The sequence below is a fragment of the Chelonoidis abingdonii genome, chromosome 17, assembly GCF_003597395.2.
Source record: "Chelonoidis abingdonii isolate Lonesome George chromosome 17, CheloAbing_2.0, whole genome shotgun sequence".
In the NCBI taxonomy this organism is placed as follows: domain Eukaryota; kingdom Metazoa; phylum Chordata; order Testudines; family Testudinidae; genus Chelonoidis; species Chelonoidis abingdonii.
In genome coordinates this window covers 26850463-26864988 of record NC_133785.1, presented here as the reverse complement: position 1 = coordinate 26864988, position 14526 = coordinate 26850463, and the positions used below count along the sequence as shown (strand labels likewise).

General features: G+C 42.5%; 1 protein-coding gene across 3 annotated transcripts; it reads left to right on the top strand.

Moving 5' to 3' along the window:
- Positions 1 to 1193: 1193 nt before the first annotated feature.
- On the top strand, positions 1194 to 13958 carry TRNT1 (tRNA nucleotidyl transferase 1). 3 transcript variants are annotated; one of them, XM_032784174.2, is made up of 8 exons: positions 1194 to 1294; positions 2178 to 2343; positions 7068 to 7261; positions 8069 to 8207; positions 8772 to 8898; positions 10093 to 10286; positions 10475 to 10728; positions 12308 to 13958. In XM_032784174.2, exons 2-8 carry the CDS (start codon positions 2178 to 2180, stop codon positions 12554 to 12556), a joined length of 1323 nt encoding a protein of 440 aa, XP_032640065.1. In that variant the 5' UTR covers positions 1194 to 1294; the 3' UTR covers positions 12557 to 13958. The 3 variants fall into 3 exon arrangements, with proteins under 3 accessions (XP_032640065.1, XP_032640066.1, XP_032640064.1); XM_032784175.2 differs by having other exon boundaries at positions 1267 to 1391; XM_032784173.2 differs by lacking the exon at positions 1194 to 1294 and adding an exon at positions 1729 to 1846.
- Positions 13959 to 14526: the final 568 nt, after the last annotated feature.

The following is a 14526-nucleotide window of genomic DNA, read 5'->3' as shown; positions in this document are numbered from 1 at the left end:
TCCTCAGTCATGGTCCCAGGCCTAACATTCCCAGGCATTGTCAGAGAGCACATACGTATAGCAGAACTATAGACATCTCTTCCAGGGAGCTAGAGACTGTTTCATTTGGCAATAAACCTGGCTGGGTACCTTCGTACCTTATTGGAATCTGTGGTCTTTGGGCAGCTCGCTGGAGATCTGCTGTGCCAGTGATCTGTGCAGAGCTGGGACAGCACACAGAGGCAACACACACACACGCAGCTGACTGTTAGCAACATTAGATAGAGCAGAAGAGCACACCGGTGACGTCTGACAACACATACCTATTACCATGCACCATATGTTTCTTCTGCCCACTTTACCCAAGTATGTATGGAAGTTCTCATGCTGCTCTGCAGGCTGACGTCTGATTTTCTAGTGCAACTGATAAATTTTTAAAAAATTAAATCAGTGTATATTCAAAGAGAACGTCGCAACCCCACCTGTTTTTTTGGACAGCTACATAAAACTCAAACACTGCTGAAAATACCCCCCTCCCCACCATGAAATTAATAAATGCCAAAAAACAGAAGCACTGTCTGTAGGTTAGTGACAGGATCAGTTAAGGTGCCCTACCGAGGTTAACAGGGCAAGTGCCCAGGGTCCCTCAGACTTGTGTAGGAATGGATGCTCACAGGAGTGGGATGCTCATCGTTACCTCCCTCAGCCTGGCCCAGGGGACGCTGAAGTGATCGGGGGAGGATGACAGCGTAGAGCTGGTGCAGGTTGAAGGCTCAGTGTTGACTGTTGAGGAGCTGGGGGATGAGATGGTCTAAGAGCACTAGGACATTGGGATGCAGATACCACAGTCCCCACTGGCCTTTGGCCTTAGGGGGCCCTGGGGTTTCCCAGCCTGCACCTTCTCCTGAGCCGGCAAGGGGCACAGAGCCTGACAGACCGCATCTTCCCCATGGGCCGGCAGGGGACCGCAGATTCCCAGAGCCCCACACCATCCCCAGAGGCCGGCAGGGAGAGCAAATTCCACAGCCTGCACCTTCCCCAGGGGCCGGCAGGGGCACAGGGCACGACAGACCGCACCTCCCCAGGGGCCGGCAGGGGGCACAGGGCACGACAGACCGCACCTTCTCCAGGGGCCGACAGGGGGACCACAGGGCGCGACAGACCGCACCTTCCCAGGGCCGGCAGGGGGCGCTGGGCCTGTCACCCTTTCGCCCAGCGGCCGGCTCCTCCCCGCTCTCGCGGCGCTCTGCGCTCACGCGCCTTTCCCGGAAGAAGCGACCTCGGCTAGGAGCTGGGCACAGCGGCTGCAGGCTGGGTAGGGCGGCCTCTCCTCCCGCGATCCAAGCGCTTCCGTCCAGGCCGGACCCCGCGGCGCCTGTCGTGGCCACAACGAGCCCCCCCTCCTGTGCGGGGTGTGCGGCGGGCCCGGAGGGGGATGGAGGGTTGTGCGGCGGGCCCCGGAGGGGGGATGGGAGGGGTGTGCGGCGGGCCCCGGAGGGGGGTGGGAGGGTTGTGCGGCGGCACCGAAGGGGCGGCTCCCACTGATCCCGGCGCAGTTCGCACTGGGCCGAGCCCCTCTGCATCGCCAGCCCCGCGCGGAAGTCGCAGACCCGACCCTCTGAGTTGGCCCCCTTGGAGCCCTCCCTTCTGCCGGGGGCGCTGCGCCGGGACTCGGGGAGTCTTGGGGTGCAAGGAGGGGGGGGTTCGAGTCCTCGCTCCGCCTGAGAGTTTGCACAGGGCCGCTCCTCGCGCCGGCCTGGGGTACCCCCCGTCCCCCCCGTGTGTGCTGGACCCTCTTATTCTGGAATCTGAATCTTTCAGAGTCGGTTGAGCTAACCCGGAATAAGGCACCGTGATTATGGCCTGGGTGGGTCTGTGCATCCTCCTCAGTCAGGAGCAGTTAAGCGGGAACTGCAGCATGCGGGGGCCAGGGTTTAATTCCTGTTCCTCAGTTTCCCATCTGTAAAACAAAGGTGGTGATGCTTCCTTATTTCACAGAGCCTGCACTGAGCAGACATTCATGGAAGTTCTGGAGGTGGTCCGGTGCTGTGGTGATTGAAGGGGGCATATGCATGTCAAGATCAGTAGTTTGCCCCTTCCCACCTTTGTGGAGAAGCTGTAGAGAAGGGGAACTTGGCTTTCTGGCCTCAGCTGCGGGTTGCATCCCAGCTTAAACTGGGTCCATTCCTTCTCTTTAGATGTGGTGTCAGCTGTTCCTGCAGCGCTGCAGGGCAGGTCTCCACCTCTTCCCCCTCACCCAGAGAGGGGTCCGGGTCCAGATCCAGGGACGGCACTTGGTCACCATGAAGCTGGAGTCTCCGGAATTCCAGTCTCTTTTCACCCCAGGGCTGAAGAGTATCGCAGGTGAGAGACCCTTATTCCTCCATCCTCAGAGGTGATGTCTGGTCACGCAAATCCTTGGCAGTGGAGTTCAGAAAAGTGAACAGATCATTGTAGATCACTAGCTCAGAGCATTGTTAGCACTGATTGGAATTTGGAGGGGTCCAGGCTGTCACTCAATTGATGAAGGTAATATAGAGGGAAGCTTACTTCAGCCTTGTGTTGGTATAGCGTGCATTGATTAATGGTTAGAAAAATATATATCGGAACAAATCTGAGTGTGGACACAAGTGCATTTCTCACCAGTGAATGGATATCTTCATCAGAGAGATCTCTAATGTACACATGGCCTTTATCTGTACACATGTAGGAGGGGCTAGGTATTGATGCAGTTACTGCATGCTGGAACATGTCTGCTTTTGTTTAGCTGTAAAGTTCAGTGCTTCCCGCAAACATGACTTTGTGTAAACCGTTCCATGTTCATCAACTCTTACTCCATTATTTGTTAGCTCAGAAAATGAAAGGTGGAACCTTACCATCCAATGTGAAGATATTGTTCTCTGGGACAAGTTGTCTTGCAGAAGCATGAGAGCATGAGTATCAACCTTGGGGCACACTGTCAAGGAGTTGGGCACAAGCCCCAAATTGATTGCGAGCTCTGTTCTTAGATTTTACCAACCAGTATCGAGACATGAGAAGTAATTCTTCCACTCAATTCAACACTGATAAATCCTTAACTGGAATATTGCGTCCAGTTTTGAGCACCACACTTTGAAGTTGGGAGGAGTCAAGGGTGAAAGTGAGCCAGTATGGGCCGGTACTCCGTACTGGTAAGAACCCTCACCGGCCAATACCCAGCCCACTGTTGCGGCGGCACTTTAATATCCCTGCCCCTTTAGCCTCCCGTGTCAGCAGCCCTACTGGTAGGGTTTGTACCGGCAGGGCTGCTGGCTGGGGGGGGCAGGGCTTTAAGGACTGTCCTTTGCTGCGATGGTGCTTTAAGGATCGTCAAAGCACTGCAGCAGCAAAGGACCGTCCTTAAAGCGCTGCCCCTTCCCCCCGTTGGCGGCCCTGCAGGTAGGGTTTGTACTTGCAGGGCCGCCGATGGGGGAGGCTAAAGAGGCAGGGATAAGGCAGCGCTTTAAGGACGGTGCTTTGCCGCGGCAGCACTTTAACGTTCCTGTCGGTGGGGGGCGCGACAACATTAAAAGACTGCTGCGGCAGAGGGCCTTGCAGCACTTTAATGTCTCTGCCCCGTTGGCCCCTTGCATCCCCCGCAGCGTCCGACAGGTAGGGATTGCAAAGAGAACAGTTGCCCTGGGGCTGATGATTTAAAAGGGCCTGGGACTCTGGATACTGCTGCCGCTAGTGCAGCAGCGGTGTCCAGAGTCCCGGGCCCTTTAAATCAACACGAGAGCCCCGAGTGGCAAGGGCCAGGTGGCCTGAAAGGGCTGGCTGGGGGATGCTGACTCTCAGCCCCACCTTTTCTGCCTGAGGCCCCGTGCCTTCCAGGAGCTGGAGGAGCCCTGCCCTGCCCTCCCCTCCCCCGGCCCGCCGTACTAGTGAGTGACCTAACTTACTTTCACCCCTGAAAGGAGTGGGATATATTAGGGAGAGTCCAGAAGAGAGCAACTAAAATGATCTTGAAAACATGACCTGTAAGGAAAGATAGAAAAACTTGGGTTTGTTTAGTTTGGAGAAGACAAGACTGAGGGGGGATGTAGCAGTCTTCAAGTGTGTAAAAGGTTGTTATAAAGAGGAGAGTAATAAATGGGCTTAAATTGTAGCAAGGGAGATTTAGTTAGACGTTAAGAAAAATTTGCTAATTGTCAAGGTAGTTAAGCCCTGGAACAAATTATCTAGGGAAGTTGTGGGATCTCTGTCATGGGACATTTTTAAGAACAGGTTAGACAAACACCTGTCAGGAATGATCTAGATAACACTTAGTCCTGCCTCAGTGCAGGGGACTGGACTAGATGATCTCTTGAGCTCCCTTCCAGTCCTACATTTCTGTGATTCACATTTCAGATACGCCCAGCTTGCAAGTGTTTAAAAAAAAAAAAAAAATTTTTTTTTTTTTCCAAATGTCGTCTGCATAAACCCTGGGTGTTTTCACAGTCAAGCTGGATTCTTTTATTTTGCTCATTGCTATCTGCCAAATTGCACTTTGGCAACCTCTCTGTCTTCAGATTATAGGTAATACCTGTGCAAAGTTACCAAAGGCTGATAGTGTCACTGAGTGCAAAATCTGAAGTTTATTGGGCCTCAGGCATGAAGTTACATGTGGCTTGCAGAACCTATATTACTGGTGGTGATTTATGAAATGGAGAGACGTAGGGATCCAGAGTGAGTTTGTGGGTGATGGCATTTAGAAAACAAATCTTTTCACTTCCAAACTGAGCAAATTTAAAATGCAGTTCAGTGAGACAATGTATATGGAGTCCCACTGTGATATTTTTAGAGATTAATTTCCTGAGGTAGAATTGTATTCTAAAATCAGAGATCCTGTAAACTTAGCTCTGTAAATATATTAAAGATTTGATGGTACATATACTGAATTTGGATTTGCTCTAGTGTGTTACACAAAATTTCACTGACTTTGTATGCCATTTGTTTGCTGTCCCTTCCAGAAGTTGGGGTGTTTTGTGTAATGTGTGAAGTGTTTGGGATCTTTTGGGATAGTACTATGTAAGTTTAAAATATTATTGAATCACTTTGTAAAATAAATGAATAAATACATTAAAGTGGCTTCATATAACTTCTTATTCGAACTTAAGGGGACACTTTCAAGAAAAAAGAACATTTTAATATGGCTGATGCTAAAGTGCCTTACATTGTTGAAACTGGAAGCTTTAAACAGTTTTTTTTCCCCACGTATATTGTTTCCTTGTTTGCATTTCATTCAACTAGGACAGTATAATTGGCACATTTGTCAAAGCCATTTCAGTCAGTTTTGTCTATTTGACTTTTTGGTTCTCGTGTGGGTATTATTAAGGATTTCAATGCTATAAGGGACTATTTATCCTCAAAACTCTTTTAATTGAAATAATAAATGAAAACATTTTTATTCACAATAGGTTTATAAACAATGAAAAAATCAATAATTTTGTTCCTAAATTAGTGTGTATTCTTGTTTCTTCTGTCTGGGTTTTACAATTAAGAGGTCTAAAAAACCACTGCCTCGCTTTTTGCAAACTTGGACATTTTAACTCATTCTTATGTATAATATGTTCTTCGTGTGTTTCTCTTTTTTTCTTTTTAGTTGAAAACAAATCTCACTTCTTGAGTCTGACTTTTTTTTCTTTTAAACTTGGGGTAGAAAAACTGATTTTGGCCCCGCTGAATAAATATGGTATTGCAGTTACACCTCTGACTTTGTATTGAGATTTATCAAATTTTGAGGTTACTGCATCAGTAAATCTGTCAAGAAGAAAACATTGGAGATTGGGAAAACTGCACTGTAATAATATTTACGTAAAATATATTGTGTCATTTGCCAGACTGTGGTAGTAATGTAGTGACCATGCCTCTCAACTTTAAAAAGTGTCTTTTGGAACCTTAGTTGAAAAAATATTTTAAATTCTAGTAAAATAAACGTATTGCCTGAAAGAAAATAAATATTTGGTTTGCAACTCATGAATCTTGCAGATTCACTGAAATAAAAGTATTGCAAAGCTTGCAGGAATCAGTTTTCTAAATTAATGGAAGAAGTTGCCCCTTTTTAGTAAAATGTTAAGACTACAGGGAGATATGTACTTTGCCCTATATTTTTTTTTTTTTTTACCAATTTCAAATATGACAATCATTTGTATAAATTCCAGAGAAGACAGCGCTCCTCATAATTTATGTCAAGAAGCTACTGAAGGCAGCAGACTAACTTTTTTAGTTCTTCAAGGTCATAGAGGCATTTCTTCACACTGGGTCCACAGTGACAGCAGAAGTCACTACTGAACCATTACTAACAGTAATCTTTAAACCAGTGATACTACATTGAGTCTCGCAAGTCAGAAATGTCTCTTTAATGTTTCTCCTGCAGCTCTCATTTTGCTGTGAGACTAGTGTGTGTGTGTGTGTGTGTATATATATATATATATATATACACACACACACACATATATATTCCATATATAAAATATTAAATGAAATAATGAATTCATACTACTGTGACTCTTTTGGGTAATGTCGATCGCTAATTTGGCTTCTGATCCGCTGAGCTCTGAGTATCACTGCTTTAAACTGTTAGCACATTTTAATTTCACATAGATCCAGTGATAGATGTGTGCATGTTCGGGCACTTGCACGGTTATTCTTGTTTAGGTTCTCTTGTGGTGCTATTCAGTCTTTACAACAAGTATAACCTTATGCAAATTACAGTAACCTAAATATTTATTTACTAAATGCAAAAGGCCTATATTGTCTGTCTTTGTCTTTTATGCGAAACAAGCCTCTGTTAACATGATGCACTGGACTAGATTTTCAAATGTGTGCATGCGATGTCATGAATGCAAACAGATTTGCGTCCATACATGGCCAGTTAGGTAATCAGCTGGCTTGATTGTATGCGCACATGCCTAGTTTTTGTTTTGTTTTTGTTTTACATGTAATCCTGGTATTTGTGCGTGTTTAACATTTGCCGCATCTTTGAAAATCTGCCTCAATATATGTGTGAGCCAAATCTACAGCTGGTTAAAGATGGATATTACATTTTTAAAAAAAAATATTCTTACCATGACTTTTTCTCCTCCCAGAATTATTTGAAAAGGAAAAGTATGAATTAAGAATAGCTGGAGGTGCTGTCAGAGATTTATTAAATGGAATGAAACCACAAGATGTGGACTTTGCCACCGTTGCTACACCTACTCAGATGAAGGAAATGTTCCAATCTGCTGGTGTTCGTATGATCAATAACAAAGGAGAAAAACATGGAACCATTACTGCCAGGGTAATTGCAAATTAGGTTTATGAATCATGTAGGCTCTTAGTCCTTAGAAAAGATCTGTTAGATCAGAGGTGGACAAACTACAGCCCGCGGGGGGCAGTCAGGGGGACAGGGAGAAGGGGTGGTTGGATGGGGCAGGGGTCCCAGGGAGGGAGTCAGGAAGGGGTAGAGGGGTTGGATGGGGCAGCAGGGGGGCAGTCGGGGCAAGGGTCCTGGGAGGGCAGTCAGGAATGAGAGGAGGGGTTGGATGGGGGGCAGTCGGTACAGGGAGCGGGGACAGATGGTGGATGGGGCAGGGGTTCTGCAGGGGCGTCGGGGTGAGAAGCAGGGAAAGGGTTGATAGGGGGCAGAGGCCGGGCCATGCCTGGCTATTTGGGGAGGCAAAGCCTCCCCTAACCGGTCTTCCATACAATTTCCGAAAGCCGATGCGGTCTTCAGCCCTGTGTTAGATAGTCCATCCCCATATAGAAGCAGGATATGTTGTCCGCAATAAAGGGCTTATCCAATAGTAAACTGAACTATGCTTGATCTTATCCAAAGTACTATTGCAATTATTTCCTCCAGTTTGTATAATTATTTTGCTTCTGTTTTCTCAGTAAAAGTATAGCACCCCAAGTAGCATGAGAAAATTAAAAATGAAACCTTACCTAACTTAAAGGCAATGAATGTATTCTGATTTTTCTGTTCATGGAATTCATTGTACATGTGTTTAGAAGCTGGATATGCACAAAGGAACATTTAACTCTTGTACATTGATTCCTTTTCCCTATTGTGTTTGAAGATAAAACAACAATATTGTGTGAATTGCAGCTTCATGAACAGAACTTTGAAATTACCACACTTAGAATTGATGTAGTCACTGATGGACGACATGCAGAGGTGGAATTCACAACTGACTGGGAAAAAGATGCTGAAAGAAGAGATCTTACAATCAACTCTATGTTTTTAGGTAACTTCTCCCAAAAATAAAATACAATTTCTGTCTTATTGTTGAAAGCAGTGTTTCATCTAGGCCTTCAACAAAAGCCACAAACTGCCTCCGCTTATTCCTATAGCTAAACTGGGGGTTGCACAATGGAGGAGATCTGACAGTCAGACGATATCTTGGCTTTCATGTCTTCTGGTGTGAACGTTTTCTTCATAGAATCATAGGACTGGAAGGGACCTAGAGAGGTCACCTAGTCCAGTCCTGTACACTCATGGCAGGACTAAGTATTATCTAGACCATTCCTGACAGGTGTTTGTCTAACCTGCTCTTAAAAATCTCCAATAATGGAAGATTCCACAACCTCCCTGGGCAGTTTATTCCAGTGCTTAACCACCCTGAGAGTTAGGAAGTTTTTCCGAATGTCCAACCTAAACCTCCTTTGCTGCAATTTAATCATATACCCAGTAATAGAGTATCTTGTTAAAAAGAAGTGTATAATGTCTGCTGCTTTAAATTAACTAAATTATAGGCTGTTTTTTTACATTTACTTAAGTGTGCCTTTTAAAAACACTTTTTCTGCACTAGGTTTGGATGGCACGCTTTTTGATTATTTCAGAGGTTATGAAGACTTAAAAAACAAGAAAGTCAGATTTGTAGGACATGCAGCCCAGAGAATACAAGAGGATTATTTACGAATACTGAGATATTTCAGGTAATACTTCGCTTTTCTAAATAAAGATAACATTTGTGAAGATTGTTTGAACATAACTGTAGAGTCTTATATTCCACAGTCAGTTGGATAAATAGAAACTTAGTGTGTCATGAAAAACACACAAGCCAAACTCATATAGTACCTTGTCCTCAGTAAGATGCTGAAAATAAGGAATCAAATGTAATTTTTCTAATGTTTTTCCCTCTGCATTGATAAATAGGGCAATGGGTCTTACCACATTGGTTTCTGCAGCCTTATGTCCCAGTTATTCACAAAACATGTAGGTGGAGAAACAAGACTGTGTCAGCTTTAGAACTGTTGAGTTAACTGATAACGTGAAGCTCAATTTACTGTTTACTCTGACCCCTCAATGGATCTAATGTTACCATGCCTAGAAATTTTCAGTGATCAATCAGCTTTTCTTTTGTGATTGCCTCTGTTTTGGCAGCAGATGTCCAGAATTCACTACAGTGGCTTGGAAAGTTAGTGGGTATGTAATGTGTGTAATATAATTCCTCTGTTGAGGAATGGGGAGTGTTGCCATTTGTTGCAGGGGAAGTTAGAGTAGAGCCAACATGGTATTAACCTCTCAGGAATGGTTTATGAATGACACGTTATCTGAAAACATGCGGAGAAAAGGAAAGAGGTATTCTGAAGACATAAGAGCTGGATAATCATTACAAGTTTAGAAATTGCTTGGTTCATTGGGAGTAGGTCATAGCAGTCAGCGACCAGATTTTCAAAGGCATTTATATAGCCATCTAAAGATGCAGACAGGCAGCTAGTGGAATTTTCAAAAGTGTCTAAACAGATTAGCTGCCTGACTCCTGTTAGGCACCTAATCTATTTAGGTGCTTTTGAAAAACCCACTGGACACCAAAATACATCTGAAAATACGGTCCTAAGAGACTTCAATCTGTCCCAAGATCTGCCACCAACTTTCTGTAAGACTTTTTTCAGCGGCACCTCAGTTTCATCTGTAGATGATGCCTTTGAAAGTGTGATGTCCTTTGACATTTGTGGATATATAAAGCACTATAGAAGTTCTAATTATGTAAGATCAGTTGCACTTCAATACTCCATGAATACTTTAAGATTAGAACAGTTAATAGTGACCTGAGGTAATTCTCTGAGGAGAAGTAATAAACAGGAGAATCGTTAAATGTAGTAAGATTTAGAATTCTTATTTTGTAGGTTTTATGGAAGAGTAGCAGAAAAGCCTGGTGACCATGAACCTAATACTCTGGAAGCAATTAAGAAAAATGCCAAGGGTTTGGCTGGAATATCAGGAGAGAGGATTTGGGTGGAACTGAAAAAAATTCTTGTTGGAAACCACGTAAATCATTTAGTTCGACTTATGTATGAACTCGATGTTGCCCATTATATAGGTAAAGTACGATGGGGGCTGGATAAGAATTGTATAACACAAATAACTGCAGACTAGCGTATTAAGATGGCAGTAGCCTCCATAGTCATTTGTGGTGTTGTGCAGTACTTGATTAGACCATTTCTTCTACTGATTTGCTAGTTCTTTTGTAACACTATTTCATGATACTTTTTGTGTGTCCCCCTTCAGGATTACCTGTTAATGGGAGTTTAGAGGAATTTGACAAAGTCAGTAAAAATGTTCAGAATCTGTTTCCAAAACCAATGACCGTTCTAACATCACTGTTCAAGGTGCAGGATGATGTCATAAAACTCGATTTGAGGCTGAAAATCTCAAAAGAAGAGAAGAACCTCGGCCTCTTTATAATGAAGCATAGAAGAGACTTAATCAAAGCTATAGATAGTCCAGAACCACTTAAACCATATCAAGACTTCATTATAGATGTAAGTGCATTTCACATCACTGTCTATATTTTATTTCTTATGTTAAACTCAAAGCTCTCGCTTAAGACAGACAGGAAAAGAGGCAGCATCGTCCAGTGCAGAGGACCCTGGACAGGGAGTCAGGACTCTTGGGTTCTATTCCCAGCCATTTTACTGACCTGGTTTGTGATTTTGAGTTAGTTACTTCACCTTTATACACCGAAGTTTTACCACCTGTAATATAGGGATCATAAGACTTTCCTTCCTTTCAAAAGTACTTTGAGATTTGTGGATGAAAACTGTTATACAGAATTAACTACAGTTTACTCCTGGGGGAATTCTGTGTCAAAAAATTAAAAATTCTGTACATGATATATTAAAATTCTGCATTTTTTTTAAAATCAAAACAACACCATTATAATCACATCAGTGTCAATTATTTTGGTAATTTGTTTCAAAATATCTGTCAGCAAGTATAACAGTAATAATACAGGATAAAAAAAAGATTCAGGAAATGTTTTTTGACAAATAGATTCCTTACTAGGCAAATTAATACAGAACTTTGAGTAATTCATTTAAACTACAATACAGAAACATATTTCTCATGCCCCTCAGTGCAATGGCTTGGGGGAGTCTGGGGCAACGGAGGAGCTGAGGGAGAGGGAAGGACCCTGGGAGTGAACCTGGAGGGTTGTTGGGTGTGGTTGGGGAGGTTTGGGGGCCAGGGGAGGGATTGTTAGAAAGTTAATTACTATAATCTGTCATTTATACATAAAACACCAAGGTTTGATATTTTGAGGCTCCCTTCAGAGCTGCCATTCACATAGGCACCTGTATCGCACTTTGATACCTAAAAAATAAATAAATAAATAAATAAATTCAAATTTGATGGTTTGTGTTAGGCTCCTAAAATCCATAAGTATGCGCCTTCTTAGAAGTAGTATAATTTTTAGCAGTGCTGAGCTGCTCCAACTCCGTAAGGTAGCAGGTTTTGCATGGGTCTATCAGTCTGACTTTAAGGCAGCGTGATTTGAAATGTTGGACTCAAACATCTGAAACAAAAGTTTGAGTCAGTGCTGCACAATTCCTTGCAAATATATCTGGGGAATGTTAGTTTGGCTGTGACTGTCCCAGCTGATCTCTACTGCTGCATTAACACAGAAGTAAAAAGGTTGATGGGTACTACCACCACTACTATCTGGCTTTCCAGAAGCTCCAAGGATCTGCCAAAAATCCCCCGATTGCAAACCTAAGTAATAAAAGATAGGCTCACTGTGAGATGAAAAATATCACCTCTACTATTTCTTCTGATTTGTTCCACCTTCCCCAAAATGCTAAAACCAACTTCTCATCTGGGTCAGTCTGGTAGCTACAGTGGCTCTCTTGCAAGTGCCGGTCTTGGTTAGATGTTGCAGAAAGCTAATCAACTGCGCAGTCAAAAGGGAGATGTTATGTACATATTAACTTGCCTATTCAGGCCTTACAGGCTGCCAAGAGGGTGTCAGTTGCGGTGTCACTTTGTGATGTTGAGTAGGAACTGATCTGAGACTAAGCTGTTTTCTGTCACTTTAATATAGTTGTTGTGTGTTTTTGTTTTAAGTCTAGGGAACCTGATATGAACTCCAGGATCTGTGAGCTTCTAAAATACCAAGGAGAAGAGCATCTTCTAAAGGAAATGCAAGAGTGGTCTGTCCCTTCTTTTCCTATCAGTGGCCATGATTTAAGAAAAATGGGAATTTCTTCTGGAAAGGAAATTGGAACAGTGTTACAGCAGTTAAGGGATCAGTGGAAGAAGAGTGGTTACCAAATGGATAAAGAACAACTCTTAACTTGTGTAAAGAAGGTGTAAAATCTAAGAGTAGTAGGGTTTGATGATGATTTAGTAATACACATAATTGTATTTACCTTGTTACAAGAAGAATCAAAATATTTGTAAACATAATGCTACTACCAGCAAATATTGCATTTGAGTTCAAGACTTTCAGGCACAGAATTATTTCATGTTCAAAATTCATACTGTGCTCTGAATGCTGCAGTAACATGCGGCCTTGTTTCTGCCAATCTGACTGAAAACCCTACCTCTGTTTGTTATGTTTAAATGGTAACTTAATTAATACTTGAGGTTTTGTTTTTTCTCTCTTGTGTTCCTAATGGCAAGTAGAGGTGACACAAGGATTTTTGATATTCTGTCTTAGCTATAGACTTCTGTGCTCCAGATAAAAACCTCTAACACATTTTTTATTTTTTTGTAGTCAAAACTGAGTATCAGATTGAAAGGTTCACTTCAGCAGTTCCCAAACAAATGATATCCTATCATGTGAAACAACCTTGTTTTCCTAACAGTTTTGGTTTTTATCTTAATTCCAAAATCAATTTTAGATTAAACGGATCACTAGTCTAAATCAATATCATCAGTCTCTACTTGGGTATAAGTACTTTTTATGTCTTCCGATTTTTCAATCATTTGTTTCTCATTTTACAAGTATACAAATTGTTGGAGCCCCTTTTTCCTAAAATATATTTTAATTTTTGTACACGAAATGAGGGATATTAAAGTGTAACATTAACCACTGAAAACTAAAGCAGATCCAGAGCAGCTAGTCCAGATTTCTCCTCCCAGGGTCAGGTCATCACATCCTGCCATAGTAAAAGAGAGCTACCTCCTATTCCCTTTACTGTCTAGAGGTAATTCCCTTCTTACCTTTCCCTACAGTCACAGATAGCAAAGGGAGTAAAAGGATTAGGGTGTGTTTGCTTGATGTACACTAGGCAAAGTGAACCTGAACTGTGTATGTGTTTTGAAGTACTGACATTCCAATGAGATATGGGCATGTAAAAAATGTCTACCATTTGGGGGGGATAAGAAACTGCCTGTAAAAGTATATTTACTACCGTTAATACCCCCACACCTCTCAAAATAACTGACTTAGGGCCTAGTTCCTGCCACCCTTACTTATGTTTAGTGTCATTCAATGAATAGTTGAATTGAAATCAATGGGATTAGTTCAGGAAAACAGACAATGACTCTAACATTAGATGGCAGTAAAATCAGAGCAATTTTACAGCAGAACATGTATCTGTGTTCTTTCATGTAGCTAATTATTTCTGAGGGTGTTGGATTCGTTATTTACATGCTCAAGACATGATACGTTGTTCCGTAGCAATTTAGGGCCAGTGATCTGAAACTGAGGGGAAAGCATAAATCCTTGAATACTGTGTTTTCATATTAATAAAAGCATGGTTGTATTGTGTTAGTCTGATATGCTTATCACAGCATTCCACCTTTACAATTTGTTAAATAAAGTATTTTTGTTTAATTTTGCTGGGGGGAAACATGGTACAGTTTTATCACTGAAGTAGGTCCTTCCCTCTAAGGAACTTAAAACACTTACAGACTTGAATTAACCCTTAAAGCAGCCCTGTGAGGTAGCAACTTAGTGCGGCAGCTTTGAAATTTCTCTTCTCAGGATGAAACTCAGGGAGGGTTTGGTATCTTTGACTTTTCTATCCTTAAAGTCACACTCTCAGCAGATTAAGAAGCAAGTTGCTTTGAAAATAGTGTGATTAAATACAATCACTCTGTTTTGATTGCAACCTGCTTAGCATCTCAGATCAAATACCCCAGTTAAAATTCTTATTAAATTTATGGTGCCTACCTCAGGTGCATTGAATGCTCAACATTTGTTTCACAGAATTTGGAAGAAATTAAACTAAAAGATGTGAAACTGTGAGATCAGTTTTCATATCTGCAAATGACTATGTAACATTTTAAACTATTCTACTAAATTCTACAAAACATTAAAAGCTACTGTTAATAGT